The sequence below is a fragment of the Pleurodeles waltl genome, chromosome 10, assembly GCF_031143425.1.
Source record: "Pleurodeles waltl isolate 20211129_DDA chromosome 10, aPleWal1.hap1.20221129, whole genome shotgun sequence".
Lineage (NCBI taxonomy): Eukaryota > Metazoa > Chordata > Amphibia > Caudata > Salamandridae > Pleurodeles > Pleurodeles waltl.
The window spans coordinates 639,038,394-639,065,677 of record NC_090449.1 but is presented as its reverse complement, the minus strand read 5'-3'; the positions used below and the strand labels follow the sequence as shown (position 1 = coordinate 639,065,677).

Sequence of the window (27,284 nt, the reverse complement as noted above, 5' to 3'; positions counted from 1 at the left end):
TTCATTTTATTTTTCCTGGAAGTAAGGAGTGGGGCAGGGATGGGCTGGAGCGGGCTGGAGCAGGCCGGAGGAGGGCTGGAGGAGGGTAAGTGCACCACAAAGTGTGCATTTCTGGTTCGCCGGCCGTGTTGGGCTGGCCAAACAAACATGTGCACTTTGCATGTTCTCTACCGGCTGTATTGCACACCTGAGTGGAAAACATGCACAGGCTCCCACTCCCAGTCTGAGCGGCAAAGCAGGTTACTCAGACCAATCACGATGCTGCTGTCATGCTGGTGACAGCAGCGTCGTGACTGGCTGAGAGCCTGTGTGCAGCTGGGAAGGGGACGAGGACAAAGGGGGGATGAACGCATCTCCCCAAGAAGGTGTTGTTTACACTGTCCCCTCGCACCCGGCCACCCCCATTCTGTGGCAGTCACAACTGCATCACATTTGCAGAAGTATGAATGTAAGTAGGGAGCACTGGTACTTGCATTTGGCAGTGCTCGCAGGGAGAATGGATGATGAAAGGTGAGAAATATTTTAGGCCCTGGCAGTTATTTTTCCACAAATTAAGCAAGGGTGACACTATGGCACCCCGCAGTTCATTTTATCTAGGCAGCCTGTTAGGTGCCTGTTAATGTGACCAACTCCAGACGTTTTTTGAACAAAACATGAAACATTTTAATGCGTATATACGGTTGAGTTAGACGTAGGCATGCATCCCAAGCAACACTTTGGGGGTCATTCTGACCCTGGCGGCCGGTGGCCCCACGAGCATTCTGACCGCGGCGGTTCAGCCGCGGTCAGAAGCGGCAAGTCGGCGGGCTCCCGCCGACTTACCGCTGCTCGGGGGAATCCTTGGCCATGAGGATTCTGACCCCCCCTACCGCCATCCTGTTCATGGCGGGAAAGCCGCCATGAACAGGATGGCGGTAGGGGGGGTCGCGGGGCCCCTGGGGGCCCCTGCCGTGCCCATGCCAATGGCATGGGCACGGCAGGGGCCCCCGTAAGAGGGCCCCGCAAAGTATTTCAGTGTCTGCCTTGCAGACACTGAAATACGCGACGGGTGCCACTGCACCCGTCGCACCTTCCCACTCTGCCGATTACGAGCCGGCATCCTCGTGGGAAGGGAGTTTTTCCCTGGGCTGGCGGGCGGTCTTTTGGAGACCGCCCGCCAGCCCAGGGAAAAACTCATAATACCCTCCGCGGTCTTCTGACCGCGGAGCGGTATAATGGGGGCGGAATTCTGGCGGGCGGCCTCCGCCACCCGCCAGAATCAGAATCACCCCCTTTGTCTATAAAATTAATGATTGTTTTTATATGTTCTTTGACCTTAGATTTTTATTTTCTTTGGTCTCTAGGGGTTGAGGCATCAGGCAACAAATAGTCTAGCACCGAGGATCCAACGAACGCCCATGTGAAAAATGATCTGGTAAGTGTGAGTCATGTACCATCTGAAGTAACCCTCTAGTGATTTCAATTATTTGCAAGTAAAAGGGAAATTTTGAAAAAAAGAACTAAAATTTGCAGAATATATGCTTAACTACATACACACTCAGGTTAAATATTAGGTAAAACTGCAGCGATAGCAGACCTTATATTGGGATGGTGCCCTAGTTTCAAGTGAACTACAGGGTATTTCAAACTCCACTTTCAACTAATCATTACGGTGTTTACCGCTATGAACCTTTTTGGAGTCTCTCCCTGCTTCTTGTGTGTGTACATTAATTATCACATAAATATACCCCCCACCACTCATAAAATCATCTACATTGAAAGTGATGCCTCTATGAAAAATGTGTTTGAAACTTACATGAAGGAATCTGAAATGGTGGGCTGGTACCTTGTAGTCGTTTAAAGGGAATGCCAAATTTAGATCAGCAACTGTTATCTTGTGCCCTTAATTGTGTTGGCCTATTTTTCCAAAATTTAAGTGGCTCTAAATCTTGTCTAAAATACATTTGGATGTTTTTCAAACGATTGGGGGGTGATAATTCCATGGCGTTCGATTTGCTGATAACATATAGAAAGTACATGGATAAGAATTTAAAGGCGTGCTGTCCAGTAGGGTTCCGACTGACTCCAGAGCCTATGAGAGCACAGCTTGAGGTAAATATGTAATTCAGGACCCTGAGTTGAGAAACATTCCTCATCGATATGTATGCAAAGGCTGTTTTATTTTGTATATTCTCTTTTTGGATGTATATTATTCCTCAATCATCCTCTTGACCAGTTCTCATGGAATGATAGCAGTCATAAATAATATTGAAAGTTTATTGTCTCCAGTCACGCTACTGCTACTCCTCCTCCCTCACAACACTATACCTAGCATGCTGCCACACTCTGCAGTCTCTCTACGTAAGAGACCCCTGAAAAAATACCTATCGTTTTCCAGCCTCTCCCATCCCTCTGTTACTTCCTTCTTTGTCTTTCCTCTGCTTACAAAACATCTCTGCTATCCTGCTTCCCTTGCTCACTGCTTATAGTGTGCACGACACCTTTAAAAGCTCTCTTCTCCTTTCAGACCGTCTTATGTCATTTCTCACCCGTTTCTGGGCTCTGTCTCAATATCCCTCCGTGACAGTATTGACAGACTGACAGTGTTGTCGCCTAGCATTACCAAGCACACCCTCCTCAGATACGTTTTCTAAAGGCTTAGGAAGTCGAGGGAACAGTGTTGCACTCTGTGGAGAGCTGGGGAAGTGGAGGAAAGTGGTTGTGGATATAGGGTTGTATCTCCGGCTTTTCTCTTGTCTGTGCTGAATCTGCTTTAGAGGAGGGAGATGCAGGGTTTGTCACACCTCCGATGTACTTAGGGACCTGGAGGAGAACACTAAAACCAGATGCAAGCTCAGTGATGTCACCCAAAGAGACAAGCAATATATTATTACACCACTCTAGATGCAAGACTTAGGATATTATGCAGAGACTGAAGGATCTGACCCTTTTTGCCACAGATTTTTGCCTTCTGTTGCTGAAACCATTTTGTTGGTGTTAGGTCTCTGTGCCCCTTTTCCCTGCTGACCAGTGGTAAAATGCTTGTGCAGTCTCCCTAAAGCATGGTACAATTGGCACCTACTTGATTGGTACATTTAATTTGCTTGTAAGTCCTTGTTAAATGGTACTACATGTAACAATGGCCAATTAATTAGAAGCTTTAAGGGGGCCTGCAGCACTCACTGTGCCACTCCTAAAGTAGATTTTTAAAACATGTCTCCGATCCTCCACTGTAGCCTGTTCTGCGCCATCAGGTGGTGTCACTCAGCTCTGCATCCATTGTCATTGTCATGCGCACTGAACAAGATGTTGCGGGTCCTACATTGGTGCCACCCCGGTGCGCTGACATCAGTTTCTTTCCACGACTTTCCCCACCAGAAGCACAGAGCCATGAAGTACACTGACCACTGCAGCTGAGTCGGACTGCCCAAAGTTGAGACGCAAGGCCTCAAAAAACTCTCTTAGTTGGGCAGGGATTGCTCCAGCTCAAACTCTGGGAGGCACGCAGTTGACCCAGATGCAGGCTCCGAGGATGGAGCCCTTGAGCGACGGTGCTCCCTTTCCCTCGTCTAGCCGGCGACAGATGGGGTGACATTGAAAGACGCTTGTTCTTCTTTGACTTCTTCTTGTGCCTCTTACCCTACCATGCCGAGGGCTGGATGAGGGATGACAAAGAATGGGGGCTTTGTGACCATTCCCAAGACCTTCCTTTTGACTGAGATCGGGAGCAATGCAGAGCCAAGCACCGGGCCACAAGGAGCTTTAGGTACCACTCCCTCAAATCTTTTGGATTCATGGCCTGACACTCGGAACACAACTTCAGGTTTTGGTCGTGCTCCAAACACTACAAACACACAAGGGCGGAACCGTCGAGGAAATTGCACAATGGCAGGATACAAAGGGATTGAACCTGGTCTTAAGCGAAGACATCCTCGAGGCACCAGGAGTGTAGCCACTCAAAAAATCTTCGACAAAAAGGTAAAAAAAGACCAGTCAAAAAGTGACTGAGGGGTAGCTCCTCTTCAGGTCAGCGCTGGATGGCACGGAAAGAAAAGAACTGACATCAGCACACCGGGGTGGTGCCTATCAAGGGCCCGCAACGTCATGTCTGGTGCGCATGACACCGATGACAGACATGGAGCCGACCCACACCATCTGACGGCACGCAAGGATACTGCTCGAGAACAATCTCGGATCCAGACTGATGCCTGAGGGAAATTCTATGGTGAGGAATCTGCAATTGGTTAATTTGTATAATATAAGTACTATATTTAATAAGAAAAGCAAGAGCACATACCGCCAGAGACACTGACAGAGACAGAAGAACTGTTTGGGCACATACAACCAGTGAAAAGGAAGGACTGCAGAGGCTTATATAACCAGTGACACTGAAGTAACCACACAATGAAAATCTTTGTGAGGGGCACAATCACAAAAATAATTTACTAGCCCAAAAGTAACTAGGACTTACACTGTAACAAATTGCAAAATCAACCATTGGCAAAACCAACTAGTCTCACTTTGCCAATGCTGTTTGGTAGCAACTGTCAGCCTCGCTAATGCATTAAAAATGTTGCTGACATTGGCAAAGGCACTAGTAGTGACAGTCAAGCTTGAAAGTGTATCTTCTATACATTCTTGACGGTTGCCTTGCTTTTTGATGTAAGCCCCAAGATCTAAATCAGGCCCATAGTTTTGTTATGTCAGCAGTGGAAGCATAGTACTCATCCAATCAAAAGCTAGGTAAAAAATGTGTTAGAGGTGGGAAAAACACAAGACTAGGAAAGAAACCCTTCCAATCAAGAGCAGGGAACTGTGATAGACAGAAAAGCCATTCAATCATCAGTAAGAGGTTGACCCACGGTTCACTGTATTGTATGCACTCATGTCTGCGAGAGAAAGCACAAGCCATCTTTAGGAAGACCTAAAAAATGTGTGATAAATGATCAAAGAAATATCAATTCACGTCTATTCTTTGATTAGCCAAAATAAAGTTTGGGATAAACATAAACAAGTTATTAGGAAGTTACAAATCTGCCTTTGATTAAATGGAGATGCTTTATTTACCAACTGAGCCATATAGTTTGGAATGTCAGAAACCGATATAACTTTTGACAATAAGTTTTATATATTACATAATACATCAACACTTCTTTAAAGGCAGCGCTGCCGGTCCACTTCCCAAGTGCCGGTGGTGCCTGTACGACGCCATGACAGAATGTCGAAAAATCCTCACTTTCTTCCCTCTTATCTACAGAAGACAGGCCCTATGTGTGGGTTTCAAGGCAAGATTTATTAAAACGTTAACAGCATAGATTACGTTTCGGCACGGAGTGCCTTTGTCAACATTCTTGACACCTTCTTCCTTACTTAATTTAAACCCACCACATGATCGCAGCAAACAATTCATAACATCATAATAACCACATTTTTCAATTAAAGTCATCTTCTAAAAAACTCGAGCTGTGTGCATCATTTCATACTAATAATTTTAACTAAAGTAATTTAAACGATGTGTTCCTCGTGAAAAGACCCTAAGGTCATCTACAACGATGTAGATATATGTGCAAATACACTCTCACTATTGTAGCTCTCAGGTGACGCAATAAAGCCAATGTGGTCATTAATATAAATAACACTTGATACGTTTTTTGAACTGATATATACTAATCTGCTCATTTACAGAGCAATATTGTTTTAAAAGAACGTGCTGTGTTCAATACCTGTGGGAGTCGCCATGAAGTAGAGTAATGAAGCTTGAAAGCTGACCCAAAAACATTGTTTCTAAATGTAAAATGTCCTAATTATCAACAGACTCAGATGCCCTTGGCTTCACAATCTCCAAGTTATCAAATGACTGCTGACCTTTTGCTTCACAGTGCACTAATTTCCCAGGGTGCATTAAACACAAATTAGTAAGGCTCCCAGTTTTCCCTTCTTACTGATTTTTACAGATAAATGCAGACAGAAAACAATGTTTCCTGTCTACATTTGTATTTAAAAGCAGAAAAATACAACTGTCTTTCATGAATTCAAGGCCAAGGACTGAGCAGATGGACAGCATGAGCAGTCAACAAACCGGATGAGAGTTCCTTAAATAAAGATATATGTTAACTTATATTTGTGCATTATGTTAATATTTACCTGTGGGTGTAGTGTTTTATTATATCTGGCTGCTTTCATTTTCTCAAACGTAACAGGGATCAAAGTATAGGTGCATGTTTGTCAGTTAAATACATGTGTAAATATACCGTTTTACGACTACATTTATTCTCAAAACACAAAATAAATATGGATAAATATGAATTAGATGGCCAAAAAATGAATATGGATAAATACAGACGGAAATCTTTAAAAAAAAAAAAACGACATACGATAAAACCGGGAGCCCTATCAATAATTATTTCACAGACTACCTCTTTTTTTGTAAATGAGGCTGTTATGAGAAGTTACCATAAAATGAGGTACTTCAAGCCAAGAAGAACATTTCATGCTGTGAGAAAATGACTTTACATATGAAATCAGAGTGTCCCTGCGAACATAATATTAAGGGCCTCATTATGACAGCCCATATAATTTCGAATGGTCAGTCAGATGACTCCATACAGGTTTACAGTCTGGCATTCATAATGAGACGAATATGACAGCTGTAAATTTTGCTACGGAAAAAATAATGATTTTACAAATCTTGTTCTGCTTTAGCTGCAGACCCGTAATTAGTTAGTTACTTTTAAGCACTGATAGCAGGATGGTCAATATTTAATGAATGAGCGAGCAATTCGGACCCCATTCGGGTTACACACCTTCGAATGGGGACGTATGCACTAATAGCCTGAGTTAGTCCCCATTTTGTGTTGTACCAAATTGGTATGTGTCCCATTAGCATGCACACATTCTGCTAGGTTTTACCTGGAGAAAATTATGCGTTCAGAAATACCCAGTATGGCCAATTTTTATTATTCCGATTCTGAAGTGTGTGCCCAAAGGAGGGGTTTCAATACCAATTCATTACTAAATCTAGAATTACCCGTCCTTATTGGGAAAAGCATTTCATATGTAGTGCTACATTTTTCAGACAGATTAGAACTTGAATTGTAGAACCATTGTGCAAACCTTCCAACAGTGAAATAATGAATGTTGGAGAAAGAACGCAGAGCAACTTACCCTTGCAAGTCAGCACAAAGAAATCCTGGCTTCGGCTGAATAAAGCACTCACATAACTGCAGTTTTCAATCAAATCACAGGAAAGGCATTGCCTATTGAAAGTCCCGTTCGTGTTTGCACTGAAACAAAGAAAATGTAGACAATTTTGTTTGAATAAGGAGCAAAAACCATATTAACAATAAAGCAGAAAGTGGTAGATAATGATTTAGCCTGGAAATTGTATTTCTGCTGAAACAGTTGGGATGGCAGCGCGGCTATAGCACGCATCTAGCTGCTTACATTCGCTGCGGACTGTGTGATACAACAAGAGACTGGAACAACAAAAGTCTGGTTATGTCCGCGAAAAGTCCGTGAAGGTCAACACTTTACTCCGAAATCTTCCTGAACACCTTTTTACCACAGTACAAATCCGGTGGTAATCCGATTTAGGGGCAAGTAAGTAGCCTGCACCCAGATCAAGAAACAATGATACATAGACTTTACCTTCATTCATTTTTTTTCCCTGAATAATTTTTGCCGGGAAAAACGTGGCAGAATTTATGTGACAAGTGGTCGCAAGATTCTAAGGCTCATATTTATACTTTTTTAGCGCCGCATTTGTGTCATTTTTTGACGCTGAAGCGGCGCAAACTTACAAAATATAATAGTTTGCGCCGCTTCAGCGTCAAAAAATGACACAAATACGGCGCTAAAAAAGTATAAATATGGGCCCAAGTTTTGCAAATCAAAAATCTGGAAAACCCACAGTCCTATCATGTAACAAAGTATATACCCAATGTAATTGCCATCAACGTTTAATGTGTGCTGTATTTCCACACCACAAGACTTCGGGACTTGTAATGACACCAGTGAAATGGGAACAGCTCAGGTCTTGAGCAGTACTTTTACTGTCGAGATTTGATTCCAGGTGGCTTGGTCCTCACATACAATGTTACCAATATAGTACCTCCAGCATCTCTTGACCAACTCTTGTCTATTAATAGGTGGACCCTGATCCCTTTGTGTTTATAGCTCATCATCAATTGTCTGTGTCAGAGCATGCTTAAATCTAGTGTCAGTGCAGCTGATCCAGTCCAAGTGCTTTGGACATGTGTGAGCCAGAAAAGTAAAAGCGTTTGGGTCAATGGCTGCCCCATGTGCCAGTCCTAAAAGGTAGGATCAGCAGCCTTAGCATGTCAAAGATGAGTGGCCAAACATAAACTGGCCCACAGATGAGGGAGTTCTGAGGAAGAGCACTCTGAAATAAACACTCTGGGGCATATCTCGTAACATTTTACACAACTTAGGGCAGCAAGCACAGTTGCTGTGGTGTATGAAAGGGAAACAGAAGAAAGGTGCCATTTAAATTAAAATATGGTACATTCCTGTTTCCTCCTAGGATGGGCAAAGTGTGCGCTGCCTATATTCATTGCAGGCACCCCTGCACCATGGTGTGAGAGTGTCTGCATTACAGGCAGGATAGTTTTGTGCAGAAATGAATACCTTCCTGCACAAAAACAATACTCAGAAGTGATTACCTCTTTCAACGTGTGCTGCAGAATGAAGCATGCATAGAAAAAGGAAGGATGAAGTAGAAATATAGCTATTTCTCATTGTAACGACTGACTTAGGAAGGCATCGCTTTTTGGCACAATCCCAGGTTTACTCACTTAAGTAAATGTGAGACTGCACCAACATTTAGGAGTGGATCCATGATAACACCCATGGAACCCCTCCCTTACTCATAGTAAATCATGGCAATGCTATGCTCTATCTTGCCTTACTATGTATTTACTAAACGATGCAAAAACATGCAAAGAGGCTTTGCAAGTCTTAGTTCATGTCAAAAAGGATCTTGTGATGGGCCTGTGCCATAAACGTGACACAACCCTGATGCAAAACCTTAGTAAATCTGGGCTCTAGGTACTAAGAGGTACTGGAAAATCAGGAAATGATGTCAGACATCAGAATGTGTATTGGTGTGGGAGGTAAGGTCTCCACAGATTAGCATAAATGGAAATTGTAGTGTTTTTTTCAGTTTTAGTTTTTAACTCTAACAATACTTTAAATGTGTTTTTAATTGAATTATTGGGTTTTTAAGTGTAGATACATGTGTTAAGGGTAGATGAAACCATAAAATATTCCTCTGTGATTTCTTTGTGTTCTTGATGATATGCTGCATAGCAGTTTGTTTCAAAGAACCACCTTGCATAATGCCACTGGATAGACCCTGTGCTGAAATCCCATGAAGACCCAGCCCCAGCTGTGCATGGCTTCGGCTGGCCCCTCATCAACCCAGTGCCCTTAAGTGTGGTCAAGAATAAAAACTGAATAAATATCAATCCTCTAGTAGGAGCTTGAAATAGTCAAGGAAAACCTCAGCATTAATGGCAATTGTCCCTTTCAAAACAATGCATTAATCAAGTGGCAAGAACTAGGCATTTCCCTTTCTAGGGCTCAGCCAGTCCGACACATGCACCTGAAGTCACTGACTGAAACTGATGTCATCCTACATACAAGCTTGGCCCCATAGCAGTTGCCAGATTCACTTTCATTAAGCAAAGAAGAGATCAGGCAAAGAAATGTACATCAAGAAAAAATGATCCTGACTCGCATGACAGAGAATGTATCGCAAATCAAAGTATTGATACATCCTTTAACAAATAACACTATTTTAGCCACATTCCCACATAAAAGGGATGTTGTAATCTCAAAAACACCTAAAATCTTTAAAAAAGAAACCACAGAAATAATTTTGTACCAAACATCTACCATGAATTAGGAGTTAGAAGAAACTCTGTAATTTGGGTTAAGGATCTGAAAGATGTGCAGAGAGTGTTCATGCAAGAATGGATACACAGAAGGATAAAATCAAAGGACTATCACAGAAATTTGCGAGGCATAAATAAACACTTATGCCAGTCAGGTCCTGGGAGGAGGCACTGCCTTGGCTAGGCCTGAACACCCATTACAACCACACCATTCCCCAGGGAGAGATAATTGCCCTGTGTTAGAAATGGGGTCTTTGATTGGCAGTCAGGTTACCCCCTGTCCAAGCAAGGACCCCCATTCAAGTCAGGGTAAAAGAGAATCACGCTCAGCTAACCCCCGCTCAACCCCTTGGTAGCTTGGCACGAGCAGTAGACTTAACTTCAGAGTGCTAGGTTTAAAGTATTTCTACCAACACACACAGTAACTTAATGAAAACACTACAAAATGACACAACACAGGTTTAGAAGAATAGAAAATATTTATCTAAACAAAACAAGACCACAACAACAAAAATCCACAACACACAAGTCAAGTTATCACTAAGAATGCAAAAAGAGTCTTCCTGTAATTTTAAACACAACGCTAACACTGTTAGCGAAAATTTACCTTGGGTGCGTCAAAAATAACCCAGCACGGGTGAGTGTGTGTCAAAAAGGGCTTGTGATGCGTCTATTTCCCTCAGGAGCGAGACCTTGTGTCATTTCTCCTTTATTCGGGTCAGTGTGCGTCGTTTTTTCTCTCCACAGGAGAGCGATGCGTCGGTCTGGTCAGCACTCTCGGGTCCGAGCAGGCCTTGCGTTGTTTCTGCATGCCCAGCAGTGATTGCGCCAGAAATTTAGCTGCACGATGGTCGGAAAACCCTGCAGCGCAGGTTGCGATCTCACAGGTCTCCGGCAGCGATGCTGCGCGTCGTTTCTCCAGCTATGGGCATCAATCTTCCGGTCATGTTGTAGGCGAGCGTCGATTTTCAGCCATGAAGCTGGCGATGCGTCGATTTTCCAGCTGCAGATTCGCGTTGATCTTTTCCCCGCACAGCGGTCTGTGCGTGGATTTCTCACTCTTGGGCTGCCAGCTTCTCTTCTCAGGGCCCAGGAACTGGATGGGCACCACTTGGCAGAGTAGGAGTCTCTCCAGTGGCTCCAGGTGCTGGCAGAGAGACATCTTTGCTGACCCTGAGACTTCAAACAACAGGAGGCAAGCTCTAAATCAAGCCCTTGGAGATCTTCACAAGAAAGAAGGCAACACAAAGTCCAGTCTTTATCCTCTAGCACAGGCAGAAGCAGCAACTGCAGGATATCTCCACAAAGCACAGTCACAGGCAGGGCAGCTCCTCTTCCTCAGCTCTTCAGCTCTTCTCCGGGCAGAGGTTCCTCTTGGTTTTCAGAAGTGTTCTAAAGTCTGTGGTTTTGGGAGCCCCTCTTATACCCATTTTGCCCTTTGAAGTAGGCTTACTTTAAAGAAAAGTCTCTCTTGATCCTGAAGTCCTGCCTTGCCAAGGCCAGGCCCCAGGCACACACCAGGGGATTGTAGACTGCATTATGTGAGGGCAGACATAGCCCTTTCATGTGTGAGTGACCACTCCTCCCCTCCCTCCTGGCACAGATGGCTCATCAGGAAATGCAGACTACATCCGAGCACCCTTTATGTCACTGTCTAGTGAGAGGTGCAACCAGCCCAACTGTAAACTGACCCTGACAGGGAATCCACAAAATGGTTTAAGCAAGAAAATGCCCACTTTCTAAAAGTGGCATTTTCAAACACACAATTTTAAAATCAACTTTACTGAAAGATGTATTTTTAAATTGTGAGCACAGAGACCCCAAACTCCATGTCTACCCGCTCCCAAAGGGAATCTACACTTTAATCATTTTTAAAGGTAGCCCCAATTTTAACCTGTGAGAGGGACAGGCCTTGCAATAGTGAAAAACGCATTTAGCAGTATTTCACTGTCAGGGCATATAAAACACATTACTATGGGCCTGATTCTAACTTTGGAGGACGGTGTTAAACCGTCCCAAAAGTGGCGGATATACCACCGACCGTATTACGAGTTCATTATATCCTATGGAACTCGTAATACGGTAGGTGGTATATCCGCCACTTTTGGGACGGTTTAACACCGTCCTCCAAAGTTAGAATCAGGCCCTATATGTCCTACCTTAATTATACACTGCACCCTGCCCTTGGGTCTACCTAGGGCCTACCTTAGGGGTGTCTTACATGTAGGAAAAGGGAAGGTTTAGGCCTGGCAAATGGGTACACTTGCCACATCGAATTTACAATTTAAAACTGCACACACAGACACTGCAGTGGCAGGTCTGAGACATGATTCCATAGCTACTTATGTGGGTGGCACAACCAGTGCTGCAGGCCTACTAGTAGCATTTGGTTTACAGGCCCTGGGCACCTCTGGTGCACTTTACTAGGGACCTACTAGTAAATCCATTATGCCAATCATGGATGAACCAATTACATACACATTTTGAACAGGAGCGCTTGCATTTTAGCACTGGTTAGCAATGGTAAAGTGCCCAGAGTAACAAAAACTGCAACCGATCAGAGTTCAGCACACATCAACAACCTGGGAAACAGAGGCAAAAGGGTAGGGAGACCACACCAAGGATGAAAAGTCTAACACTCTGGATTACAGGATAAGTTTGACCATCATGGGAGAACTGCAGGGCAGCGCTGGACATAAGTATGAAAGTGAAAACAGAGCCATGTTCAGGTGCCTGATCTATCTTGGAGCCAAACATTACAGCAAGGTGGAAAAGGCATCTGGTGGAGTACGATCATCATTTAAACCCCAGGATTCCCTCCCTCAACATTGCATGGCAGTAATGAAGGAAATCCTGAGGGTTGCTCAGGGATTGAGAGTCATAGAGCACTCTGTTAGTCCCATTATTTGGCTTATTTGCATTAATGTTTTAGGTGCACAACCAACCCTACAAAAAGGGGAATCCTGTAGATTCTCTTACCTGTACGAAAACTGGCAAGTGTACTTCTGGGAACACCTTCTGTTGGTGGTGTTTGTTTGCACACCCAGAGACGATAATAACCACAGATGATAATTATTTTTTTGTTAATTTTACTTAGTTTTTCCAAAATAAATGTTAGAGATTCAACAAGATGCACTCAAGTGTAACAGGACGCAGCAAGCATACCTTTGTTCACATTACCACTCCTATTGAGGAGACTTCATAAATACAACACAGAAGGTAATACTTTTCACAACTTTTGGAAGCTCTCCTCCCTCCCTGGATGACAGAAACAGGGCAGGGGAAGGAGAAAGACAAAAGGCAAAAAAATCATCACAAAGGGAGAAAGCAGGGACGAGCAAGAGTGAGATAAAGAGGCAGTCAGTGTCTGGTAGTGGATTAAAGAGGCATGAGATGAATTCAAGTCTAAGCAGCTTTGGCTTCGATGTGCTGACATTTAATAGCAATGGTAGGGGACTTCTAAGCAGAAGTAGGGTTTTAGGCCCTTGCACTCATTCTTTTACAAATGTAGCGCTGGGGGTGGGAGTTTGGTGGGTAGCCTGTGTCACATACGTAGGAATACCTTGATCGGAATAGTGCTATGTCTACCCGTGTCACAATCTTGTAACAGGCAGCCAGATGGTAGGTAGGAGTGCCTTTGCAGAGTGATGCTATCGCCTCTCTCTGGCTGTGAAGGCCTCTTTTTGCACTCCCATGACCTTATATTGACACCCACTGAGCCCAGCACACTGGGATTCTTTCTAGGTGTCACTCCTCGATTAATCACAAACTATGGCTCTGATGTAGAGTTGTGTGAAAAGGCTGGTGGAAAAGCAAGATCTGAGAGGGAATTTTCCATTACAAAAAGCATTTGAGGCCCAAGGTAAAAGGAAGTGAAAATAGTGAAAATAGTGAAAATAAACATTGGTGGCGTAACGGTATTCTCAATTTGTGTCACCTAACTCATTTAGCTACGGTTTGCTAAAGACCAATTTGTCCATCTTGGTCCCAGTTCTTCTGAACTTTTAAATTTGGGATAGAATAATGAATGGCCTAAAGGACTGTTAATGGATTTTGTGATGTCTCCAACACACACTGTATTTCACGTTTGAATTTACACCAGCAGTTGTGTCTTTTTCTATGCTTAAATACAACTTATTATTGGATTTTCAAGAATAAGGCATGCTTACTCACTTAGAAAAGAGTATCCATATCTTACCCTTGAAAATTCATTATTAAGACACATCTAAGCATGGAGTACGACAACTATTCACAGAATATGGATTATGAATAAAGCATAGCCATGTGTAACTTGCCTTATCTGTTACTCCTAACTGATACCATTAGGCATAAGTGCTGGAAGTAGGGGCGTGGGGGAAGCTGTATCACTCCAAAAAATAACCATGTTGGAGTTCAGAAGGTGAATGATCACTAAAGATGCCTTTAAGTTGTGTGTTTATCTTATAACATTTGCTGTATGTTCAAAGACAGAAGTCAAATGTCAGGCTATGTCATCTGACAAATTGCTGTATAGTCTTTTACAATGGAGACTAGTGTTTACTTTTATTTGTCTGACAGCAACCGTAGGTGGTTTGAAAATGTGACAATCTAGTTATTGTGAAAGGAAAGGCTGCATGGTGACTTTTTTTCAAACACACAGCAAAATTTAAATACCTATAAACTACCTGTACATATTTCTAAATGTATCACCAGTCGTGAAAGCACAAACTAAGAACTCTTTTTTGTAATTCTGAAATGTGACAGAAACAAGGATTTTGATGGGATTGAAACAAACTGTGACCCCGGTGGTCGGTGGTAATGTGGCGGTAGTACAGCCAACCCACCAATGTACCACTCCAACTGCATGGCGGTAGCAGTGCTGGGCTGGAGATAAGAATCTCCATCCAGGCGGTCGCTATTGTACCGCCTCAGGCATTTTGACCCTGCCTACCATCACGATTTTCTGGGCGTTCGTAATGCCATGAAAACCGTGGTGGTAGGCCCTATCAGTGACAAGGAATTCCTTCCCTGTCACTGATAGGAGGCTCCCTCCCCCCAACAACTGCCCAGATGACCCCCACCTCCCTCCATCCACATTCCCCCCTTCCATTCCCCCAACCCCTACACACACACAGACAGACACGCACCACGCATACACACACCCACTCACACAGGCATACACACATTCATACATGCAAGCATACATTCATTCATGCACATATCCGCACCACATTCACACTGACACGCAGACACGTATTCACATATCCATACTTACACGCATTCTCACACATGCATATATGCACGCAAACAACACTACACATACATTTGCATTCACGCACAAACTCACACACTCATGCACACACACACCCACACACACAACACCCTCATCCCCTATTGGAAACTCGACTTACCTGAATCCAGGGGGTCTTCCAGCAGGGGACGGGATGGGGTGCTGCTACAGCCAGCAGCGCCAACCAGAAGAACACCGCCAGGCTGTATTATTTTTCATAATACGGCTGGCGGCGGTCTACTGGCATGACGCTGCTGGTGGTAGCAGCGCCACCTTAAACCCAGCCGCCAACATGGCCACAGCTTGATTTCTGCTCTTCTTGTGGCGGAAATCTGGCTGTGGTTATAATTTGGTGGATGGCTGTTAGCCGCGGCAACTGTCTTTTGGCGGGTGTCGCCGCGGCGGTAGGCAGTACTTACCGCCAATGTCACAATGTAGGCCTTTATTTGGTGTAGCACAAATTGCTAATATTCGTTGAAACCTGATTACCACACATTATCATTTGGGTGCTGTATAGTATTACCAGAAAAATACGTCTGTGCAAATGAGGTGACCATTTCATTAGATAATGTGCTGTCTGTAAATAACAATGCCCTACCACCCCATGCTGTAGTAATATATTTGAGACAGTGTGCTTTAAAAGGCACCCCAGCTGTATACTACACAGTTATCACTCTCTCGTTGAATAGGTGTGTCTCATTTTCTAAACTTGGGCCTGTAGCATGAGTAAGTCTGTCTTTTCCAACCCCTTCCCAAACTCTGCGCAGGTGCCTGAATTCCATGTTTGGTGTTATTTAATGCACTCAGCAATCACTGGGTGCATTACATTTGGAAAGGTCAAGCCTGATGAAATTTAACAGAGTGAAGATTACAATATTTACCATACCATGCAGTTATCATGCAGATAAATTGTGCCTTGATTCTGACGAACTTGGCACCAGGGCCTTGGTCTTTGTGTGGCACTTGGATTTTTCACAATCCCCATGTGCTTATTGATGTAACATTGATGGCAGCATCCTCATACTGAACATTGTTGCGGCACCACTGCCATTAGTGACTGGCAACATTTGTACTAAGGAAGCATAATACTGCATAATTCTTAAATACAGTGTTGCCTTTTTATGATGTTTGCTTTTAACACAACTTTTTCTCATGGAAGACTGGTTCACGGATAAAATGTCTTGCAGGAGCTGTAAAACTGATGTGTGCTGGGAACACAAGTTTATTATCTTCTCAAACAACTATCCCGCCTTACTTGCAAAGTATGACCTCGCATTAAATTTTCCATAAGATATGCCCTTCAATACAATTTTAATCCAAGATACTAACCAAGAACATTTCTCATAATATGAGTCATTCTTTAAAAAACAAGTGCAATACATGAGCCAAAACAATCACAAATTCGCCCACCCCTAGGTACAGTCAGATTATTGCAACAGGACCGAGTTCAATGGTGGAATAACTGGGGCATCTCCGGCCTACCAGTGCACGGTAGACCCAAGCATTCCTGGAAGCTACCACCAGGATCAATGGCCTTGTATGCAAGAGCTTTATACAAATATTAACAACCAGAAGCAACATTTTAAGCACCCAGTCAAATTCTCTATGGCTTATTGACACTTTTTTTAGGGTTACCTCACACTTGCCATATGCCATTTATTGGTTGTTAGCAAGTAACATTCTGTTTTTAAAGTCAAGGTAACGTTGTTATACTGTGGATTGAAGATGTTATTTCTTCATCGTGCTTTTACTATCATATAAAAATCACATACAATCAAAGGATGGAATCACTTGGGCCTCAGTGCCGAGATTTTAGTTATACATAATTAAAAAATGCATTAGCATTATTCACCCTCAGCAGCTGTGATTAAGTCATAAGATTATAATGCACCGAGGCAAAAAGATAAAACATATGATTGAGTGTTAAAGCAGATTAATTTGAAATCCTCCTCATGGTGCAGAGGCACATTCTGAAGGAAAAGATGTGACTGTTGGTAGTGTCTTCTCACAGAGCACTGTGCTATGTACAGCACGACGATTGCTTTCTCTTGTTTACCCAGGGAGCCTTTGCATGGAGCTGAAGGCATAAAAAATACGCATTTGCAATGCAATGGTTCTCGCATTTTCTCAAATACAGCTATTAGCGTTGTAAACTCCTAACCGGACTTTTCTTGCTACACAAATTGAAAATGAAAAGTAGTACAGTTTCACGTAAGCGAGTCGATTCAACGAGCCAGGGCATCAGTGTGAAGCAGCACACAAAAGGAAAAAGAAGTTCGCTTGCAGCCAAACGTATCGGCAAAAGTGCAATTAGCCATGTAACAGGGGCCATGCCAAAGGCAGCAACTAAACCGCCCCAAGAAGGAACAAACGTAAAGCATTTACCAACCAAAATAAAGGATTTTTGAAGGGCACGCCCATGAGCGAGTGATAGTGATGGGCGTGCAGTAGGCGTAGTTAAAAGCCTAGATACATAACAACACGTCGGAAAAGCAGCGCTTGCACCTGTTCTGCTCGACCTAACGAGTGTAGATAGAGAAGTCAACAAAAAAAAACAACGCTTTCTATTTACCAGCACTAAAGAGCTCCACAATACCACTTCAATTCACCAATACAGTAATCGCCAGATATAAAACACTGTGTACTGCAGGAAGATCAAAACAACAATTTTTCATTTTTTTGCTTCTTAAAATTGACACTTGGCCATAATGACTGAGTATCTGACAGTTGTGACGGACAGGGAAGTTAAATCTGACAAGAATTTAAGGTGTCGGCTAGTCTCCAAAGGCACTGCCTTTGCACCCCCTGGCTTCAGAGGTGGCAAATTCTGCACCAGGAAAACAGTGGCAGCTCGTCCTTATGGACAGCTGGGGCTCCACACACTTTGTTTCCTGTCAATTTATTTATTTAACTATTAGTGTAACACAATGGAGACCGATTAACTAGAATTAACCCTTCCACGGCAGCTGAGTTGAGTACAACAATACTTTTTAATGTATGCTGTGTGCGTGCTTGCGGGTAAGAGTGTTTATGTGAGAGAGAGTGTATGTGAGAGAGAGTGTATGTAAGTGTGAATTTGTGTGCATGTGTAAGTACGTGTGTGTGAGTGAAAGTGGAGGTCAAAGGGCATGTGATTTCACTTCAGTTACCCCTGGCATTTTGGTGAACTGACGTCCATGCATGTACTTGCTTGGGATAAGTATCGATGACTAATCCACGGCGAGAAACGGGTTAATTAAATATGCTCAACAGAGAAACATCATATATCTAATCCTATCCCTATTTTCAAACATTAGGAAAAGCAGTGTAGAGAGTACAGAGAATTGCGGAGCACATTTAAAGCGGAGTTACACATTATATATCATTACTGTTCTCCTCACCCTCAGAAAAGTGACCTGCCTTAAGGACGTTATTTTCAGAAAAACAAAGTCATGTGCAATGTTATGTTTAAGGTAGGTGCCAAATGGCATGGTTCCTGTGTACATTCACAAAAGTAGATTTACATAAGTAAACATTTTACTCTCTATATAAAATTACACCAGCATTTTGTACTTGGCTGCCACTTTCAGGCAGGAAATGTCGCAGGTTGGAATGCCATGGGAAGTTGGTGAACCCCTAAGAAGTATTGCGTTTTAGGGTATTCACAAACGGGTTCACAGCTCATTCACGCTCTGTAGATGTTTGTAGATGTTTGGAGATTTATTACTGTCATTGGCAAGAGTATATTCACTACCAGAATGGATTTGGGTACAGAACACTCCCGAAAGTGTTAAAGGTGTGGGAATGGGTATTTCCAAAGGGTCAACAGAATAGAATATTTTGTGATGCCCCAAAGCAAACTCTCTGCACAGTATTGGGTGATTCCTTTCTTTATATTAAGTAATCACTTTATCCTTCATCTTTTCTCTTTTCCAACCATTCTACCCATGCATTCCCCCTTTCTCATGCCCCTCTTTCTTCTCCTCTTCACCTCCACTCGGCTCTGTATCTGCCCCTTTCCTGTATATCTTTCAACAATGTCTCTCTCTCCTCTGAACCCCTGTCTGTCATTTCCCTTCCATATTTACCTCTCGACATCAAAACTCACTCTATGCCCTGCCCTTCACCATGGCCCAGGGCCCTAAAGTACCTGAATTATTTCCCCTTTTCTTTTTGGAACTTAAAATTAGTCACATAAGTCATAGCAAGCAAACGAAAGCAGTACCCTTAAGCTCTACTACGGGCTTTGAAGAGGATCAAGCAAAATTATGTTTTGCCCCTTTGCTGCTCCATTTCCCTCTCTTGTCAAACGTTGTGGTGAGATCATAAGGTAATTGCCTACAGTCGCTTCATAACAGAAGAGTTCAGTGACAGGTGACAGGCCCCGCAAAGTCAGCACACTCTGCTAGTAATCAGTAGCGCATTGCTATATCAAACCATGGAACAACAGACAATGTTGTTGCTGCACCTCAATTATTACCGGAAGTAATCAGAACTCCTTTTATGAATATTTGTCCCTCTATCCCTCCAACTAGGGCTTTTTCTGTTAGTCATGCCTACAGCACCACCTGCTTAAGGCCTGCTCTGGTCATACCCCATTCACATATTCTTGCACAGCTTCTATATGGGTGTTTCGGGTAATCAGACTAAATGATGCAGTTTCTAAACGCAAAATTTGAAGCAGGATACATTTAAGTTATTATTATTTTTTTAAATTTTAAACAGAATTACACTACAGTGCTACTCGCGAACTGTTCACATTCTGTATGGATGCTCTCTGTAAACAAACATCCCTCAAACTTGATTCATTAGCTTCAGCTTAACACCTCTTATTCTCATAACTGAAACCATAAGGTCAAACCCGACGTTGCTTTCTCAGTTCTATTCGGAGCCCTTACTTTTCTGTTCATCTCTTTTTGACAGCTAAAGTGAGAGGCATTGTCTATGGGGACCAAGGGCAAAAAGCCATGGCTGATCCGCCCCAAGCGTTAGTGTGAATGAGCCCTGAGTTACAAATGACCAGATCAAAACCAACCATCATCTCTGATGGCATTATGTACGGTGCTCCAATTTTCTCAAGACCACGAACACGTTTTTGTTTGATTAAATGTGTGTTTAAAACTCCACACATAAATATTACCCTGTGATCTTAAAGTTCTTGATTTGTCTAAGAGAATCCTTCCTTGACTGTCCACAGTCCCTTTTTAGGCGGATATGAGCTACAATCGCCCGAGCTTATTTGTCTGTAGTGTGATTTTCCAACATAATACCTGATCCAGCCTTGATATAAGGTTAATACTTTTAGATCACCTACTTCATTGTCAAATGCTACAGCTTATAAATACAGAAGCGTTTAAGACAAATACAGCGTGGTCCACTGCGTTCAATCTAATAGTTTTACAGGCATTATTAACTCTAACCATCAAAGAGATTCAAAGGAATTGAACAAGGAGTTACAAACTGAATTTCTGATTCAGACTGAACATATACAGACTGGCCTGTGATGACTTTAGCAACCTATGTATCCATTATCGTGACCCTGGGAACCCTCACAAGCTCCCACTTAGCTACATCTATGAGCAAAAAATCTTAGAAACTACACTGTGAGCCAATTGGATATGTACAATTAACATTGGAGAAGATTAGGATCTCACATGAAAAGCTTGTTCATACACCAAAGTTACATGACTATCAGATTTACCTGGTAATTCCTCATTAGTCAGCAGATTGCCGGAAATCCTTGCTTAATTCACACTGCCACTGTCTATGTGACCTCTGGTATCATTATCTCTGGTGACTCCGAATAAACAGCCCCTCGTGTAGGGACTGCGTAATGAGATCTATAGTTGCAGGATTCCATTCAGCACAGCCCTGTATGTCCATGTCATGTTTTAGTACACATAGCAGTTTAGCTTTCAGGTTAGAACAGCTCATGATTAAAAGGGATGAGCATGTCATTCCAGAAGAGTCATACACTGCCCCTCTCATGGGTCTGAATTTACTCCAAGATGAACCCTCCTTCACCTCTATGCACAGCAGCGGTTACAATCCCAATTAAACAAAGGGGTCGGCATTTTCATAGCTTAGAATCGCACAAATCAATACCATATAAACCTATCGTCGAATTTTAAAAGCATGCACAGTGAAGTAATACCTAAAAAATAGATGTTACCTGTATAAATGCCGTCGTCTGGGTGAATCTTCTGTACTGAGGAAGTATCTATTAACATAAAGTAGAAAAAAGCTGGTCTTACAGTTTGTTTGAACCATTGTTTATGTTAACTCATATAGCATTTTGACTGTTGTATGCGGACCCAAGGAGAGATGATTTATTATGCCTATATAATTTTACAACACTGTTCGAAAGTTTTTTTAAATATTGCATGAAAATTCTGAAATCCTGTTTTTTTTCTTGCGGTGATAGGACACATACTTTTGAAATTTTTGCTCGATAAAGTTGCCATCAATTATCTTAATTCCTGTCTCTCTATTCACAAATCACACTCATACTAAAGAAAAATCTTGGATATCAGAATGAGTTTTAATCACTGATGAACTGAATGCTTACATTTTCTGCCGCTTTTCATCGTAAGACAATATTTTGGTGACATCCCAATCACCAGAAGTTATGGACTGTAAGTTCTCATAGGTGGTATTGGCCTAGAACAATATAAAAGAACAGAGAAGTCCTTTGTTAGCATTTAAAAATCATGTGCCTGGAGCAGTTATTCAAAACAGTTCTTGATATACATGTGGACAAATATACTGAATAATGGGAACAGTCTTCTGGTTATTCAGTCCCTTGAACATGATTACACAGTAGTCAGATAGTTGATCATGGAACAGGAAATACGAGATATGATATATTGTTATAAACAACGATGGCCGTAGGCTGCAATAACTGAAAAAGATGCATATAAAGAACTCTTTTTCCTGAAGTCTTAAAAAATATGTAAATGTAATTTCTGAGTTTGAAGATTCGAATAAAAATTGATATATTTGATATGGTGTACATATATTTGTAGGGGTACTCGTACACCGTGAACTTAGCTGGAAAGCACTTTGTAAATTCAGTATGTTCAGGGACTGGTTCTGTGATGCACAGCAACAGACTGAAACAATTCTCTAACCTGAAGGGCCACTCAAGACAACGAAATGCTGATGTCCAGTGCTTAAGTTCTGCTTGTTGTTTCCAGTGCGGAGCACCGGCACTTATTTTTGAGGGCCGGCGCTTAATTTTTTCCCTCAAGTATTTATTGAGAGCAAGACACATTTGAGAAAGATGAAGGAAGAGAAATACGAAAAAGAGTAACAAAGGAGAGAGCAGAAAGCTGCAGGAGTGAGCTGAAGGGGCAGGGAGGGACTGTAAATGGATGGAAGAGGCCCGAGATGGCTTCAGGATTACGCTGCCTCAGTATTCCGTGTTCGCACATTTAATCAAAGCAGCCACGTATTTAAGAGGAGAGCTTTGGGCACCAGCACGTTTTTATTTACAAATTAAGCACTGCTGATGTCATAAGTACCCTTCCCACACACCACCTGGGAAAAGTAACCACTTCAGGCTGTGAGCTGCTGGTGCTCAGCAGTGTCATTTGTCAAACTCCTTACCCCACCCATCGGACATTTTCCATGGCCGCAACCTTACCAACGCACTACAACATGCCTACCTTGTGTCCAAAGGAGATAGTATGACTGCAGCAGGCTGCTAACACAAACCACCTCCCTTTCAGGAGACCTCCCAGGGTAGGAAATTATCATAATTACGACTTTGTGTTGGTGATGGGAAGGCCTCTACTTTTCCCCTAAAAAATTGCATGCATTTTCACCAAGGGACACTCTCTCTCCCTGAAAATGTGGACAAACTGAAAAAGTTATCTACCTCTCATTATAATTACAGGACTGGCTTGTAAGAGTGCAACGGCTTGTGAATGATAAGCTCATTATTGTGAAAACATGACAAAGAATCAATTAATTTTGCAGTGCATACATGTCATTTGTTTTACACAAGATGCCTAACGATACATAGAATACAAATATTAGTGAAAGAAATGTAATGTGCAGTGCAAAGTTGTGAAGTATATATGCAAGAGAAAACATGCATTGGTAAAGCAAACATGCCCTGCTCATGGAATCTATTGTCATTATGAATGCTTGATTTTCTTCCCTAGTGGCCAATGTGTGTGCAATAGACATCTATGAAGTATTATTTGTTATGCTTGAAGAAAATGCACTTAAAGATGGGCACTGTGTATGTGCCCGTATCTATGGTGGTCATCTTTGAACAGATTTTCCTTGCTTCAAAACAATCCATTGCAAGATGGCCACTACAGTGTACACATATCCAGGGTGGCCAACTTTGAATGGACTTTCTCAAAGCAAAATAAAAATCACTCAAAGGTGGCCATCACAAACGTGTGCTTGTGAGGTCATCTTGGAATGGTTAAAAATAAACAAGTGATTCTCAAAGCATAAGGGACCTGTGGGCAAGTAAGCACTACGGGATTCAGGGGCAGTTTGTAATAAAGAGAGGAGGGTGAGCGAGCAGAGGGAGATAGAGAGAAAATAGTTCTCCATATCCATTCTAATGCAAGGTTTCAGGTTAGCAGAGAAAGGATATAGGCTTTCCAGTAAAAGCACAGTGAGACTGAAATGCTAATGGTCAGAAACACACAAGAACAACATCAATAACTTTATTGTTTTAGTCGTAGCATTAGACTTAAAAAGAGTAATAATATAAATGCAGAGGAAAAACACATTCCAGGAACAAATACCAAAAAACGCTAATTATAACACCAATTTAAAATAAACTCATTTCCATTATAGGTCTTTCTAGCTAACTATAGTAGTTCAGTACATCCATTTTAAAAGTAAGGATCAAACGCGACCCTATATTTCCTTCTTTAATAGCGGCCAGGCAGACATTATGAAAAACATCCTAATCTCTTCTATAACATAAAGCTAGAGCATAAACGTATGCTCTTTGGTCGAAGTTCGTAAATATTGAAATGAGCCATTTTCACCTTACCATCTGGGTTCTCATGCAAAAAAGCATTAAGGGCAATGTGGTCTCCCCACCCCCACCATCCGTGCAGCTGCTAAAATCCCCACAAGAATGCGATGGAAAGCCATTGAAAGTGGAGCAGGGAAGTGAGACATACAAGAAATAAAGTCATTTAATCATAAGCCCGGGGCTGAGCCGAAGCACACTCTATGCACTGCAATGTTCACAATAGGTCTATGATGACAGATAGCTAAAGCCATCTATAGGCGAGACCTATTATCACTAGTACGTCACACAGAAAATTAAAGTTTATTAGTTAATGTGCGGCTTTAGAATTCATAAGGTTAAAATGTAGTGCCCCCAAATGTTTGCTCATGGGCACATTTTCACAATGGTACACATTCACATGGGGTAAAATATACATTAAAAAATGGGTAATTGCCACTAATGGGAATGCTTTTCAATGAGGCATTCCAGATGAAATCAAATAGATAATGGAAGCAATATCGAGTTACTTATGATGTAATTTGGAACCTTCGGTTAGAAAAATGCATGTTATGGATAACTGCGGATTTATATATCTAGAGCAATCAAGCCGCTGATCCTCTCCCCGTCTCAGATTAGTACATATATTTGCCGGAAAAAGAAGAGTCAATCTGGAACCATGCACAACACAACTTCTCCTCCCCGAGCTCCCTCTGTACTGCGCACCAAAAATTACCTATACGTTGTGGAATGCCATCCATCTCGAGCAGCCTCTGACCGTTTCCTGTTGTACAATATAAAAATATAAAAATACCTGGGATACTTCCATCCTATCCAGTCAATCTGAGCAGTACACTTCCATCAATTACTCAAATAAAAAATACCCTGCATCGTGCCAACCTCCGCCATCATTGGGTTGTTGGTTGACTGGTGTGTAAGCCCTGGTCAAGCAGCAACCACAATTATTCCTGTCAGGGTACGGCACAAGCAAACCCCAAATAAACCTGTACTCACCCTCTGGTAGCTTGGCACAGAGCATTGAGGATTAACTTGGGGGCAATGTGTAAAGTATTTGTGCAATAGTTCAAACATTAAATAGTGAAAACACCAACAAAAAGTATCCCACACCAGGTCAGAAAAATACAGCAAATACTTTATACCTAGCACTCTGAAGTTAAGCCTACAGCTCTGCCAAAGCTATTTGTACCAACACACACAGTAACTTAATGAAAACACTACAAAATGACACAACAACAGTTTAGAATAATAGGAAATATTTATCTAAACAAAACAAGACCAAAACGACAAAAATCCGACATACACAAGTCAAGTTATACATTTTTAAAGATTAAATTCCAAAATAAAGATTAGAAACACAAAATACATCAATGAGGTGTTAACACGGTGTCGTGACAGAGTCGTTCCCAAGTAGCCAACACCAGGGCCGCCGGACACGGAGTCGCGTAGACCCCCAAGTACAGTATCTTTGGTGAAGAGTGAAAACAAGTCGATGCGCGAAGTCGGGGATTGCGGCGTCTGTGCGAAACATTGAATCCATGCACTCCGAGCGGCGTTGGTCACGACGTGGTGCGGCGACTTTCACAGAGTCGCAGACTTCAGCGGGGCTGCAGCGGTGTCGGGCCTGCGAAGCTCGTCACGTTCCAGCGAAGGTCACGGCGTTGGGTGCAGGCGGCGTCACCAGATTCAGCAGCGGCGTTGGTCCGAAGTCGATTTCCACCCCTGGGTATGACTCTCTTCACCCCCCCTCCCCCAGGGGGAACTCTGTCCACCAGAACAGCAAGCCACAGTGACCCCTGACGACTGTCAGGGATGAGAGCCTGACCTCAGGCCTCTCCAACCACTGTGACTGTGGAGAGTGGGGAGCGGTAGCCCCAGGTGCCTGACACCATTTGACCACTCTCCCTTCCACCAGGTCAGGGAAGACAGCCTGAGCCTGGTCCTCCCCTCTGGGGCTCTGTACCCTTCCTGCAGGAGCGGCACCCCCAGAGTCCAAAATTGTCAGGGTGCTTGTAGAAGTATTCCTGCACAATTCTTCCACCAGTGCAGGGATGTTAACCTGCAACTGGTCCTCCAACCTGAGGTCTATACCTGAGGCTTCCCTCCCCTTGCCCTCCCTTCTGGTGTCTTGCACCCCCAACTAGGAGTGCCCCCCCAGAAGACAACATGGTAGGGGCACTGTTAGCAGTAGCCTCCTCCTCCAGGTCAGGAAGGACACCCTGAATCTGGTCTTTCAGTCCGGGGTCTGTACCCTCAGACTGGACCACCGCCTGGCAACCCAGGACTTCCTGGGGGGCATACCTACCCCCCCACCAGGTCAGAGTTTACCCTCTGAACCTAGTCATCCAACCCAGAGTCACCACCCTGCGGTTGAACCACTGCCTGGCGCACCAGGACTTCCTTGGGAGCACACCTACCCCTGATCAGGTCAGAGTTTACCCCCTGAACCTGATCAGTCAACCCAGAATCACCACCCTGTGGTTGAACCATTGCCTGGCACACCAGGACTTCCGGGGGGCACACTTACCCCCCTCAAGGGACACTCCATCCCCAAGGGCCACACAAGTGTCTGGCTGGCGCAGGTCTCCTGACCTCTGCCCAACTGACAGAGTCTGGATTCCCCCAACCCAGAAATGGTCTCACCAAGGTCAATCCTGGCGGGCTCTGCTCTCAGAGCTGACCCTCCAGGTTTTCCACTGGGGTACGCAACCCCCTCTCAACCCTCTGTCTGGACTTCTGCACCCCCTCACTAGGAGTGGCACTGCCAGACACCAGAACTGGTGGGACACTGGCTACAGCCGCCCCCCCCCCCAAGTTCTCCTGACATTGTGGGGTCTCCCTCAATAGATGGCCCAAGGGTACAGGCCAGGCTCCCCTCCTGGTGTTCCCTCCTGGAACCCTCCAGGACCTGGGACCGGATCTCGGGTACCTTGGGCCTCAGCCCATCCCCATTCCCTCTCCTCTGAGACTGGACATGGGGTCCCTCACCCATCCCACTACACTGGGACCTACATGGGACACTACAATCCTTCCCTACCTCACCTGGTTGGGAAATACCTAGACCACTCCCTTCAGGAGCACCCTCAAATGCCTCTTCAGGCTCTCTGGTACTCATCCAGAAGCCTGCCTCCATTGTAAG

The 27,284-nt window shown here is 43.4% G+C and overlaps 1 protein-coding gene across 3 annotated transcripts in view; it reads right to left on the bottom strand.

The window, feature by feature from the left end:
* DPP6 (dipeptidyl peptidase like 6) overlaps positions 1-27,284 on the bottom strand; it is a 1,951,083-nt gene that overhangs the window by 263,595 nt on the left and 1,660,204 nt on the right. For all 3 annotated transcript variants that reach the window (XM_069211130.1, XM_069211129.1, XM_069211131.1), the window contains exons 14-16: positions 21,710-21,801; positions 21,314-21,361; positions 7,144-7,262 (exon numbers count right to left, since the gene is read on the bottom strand). In XM_069211130.1, the coding sequence (XP_069067231.1) occupies positions 7,144-7,262; positions 21,314-21,361; positions 21,710-21,801 (259 nt within the window). The remainder of the gene's footprint in view (positions 1-7,143; positions 7,263-21,313; positions 21,362-21,709; positions 21,802-27,284) is intronic.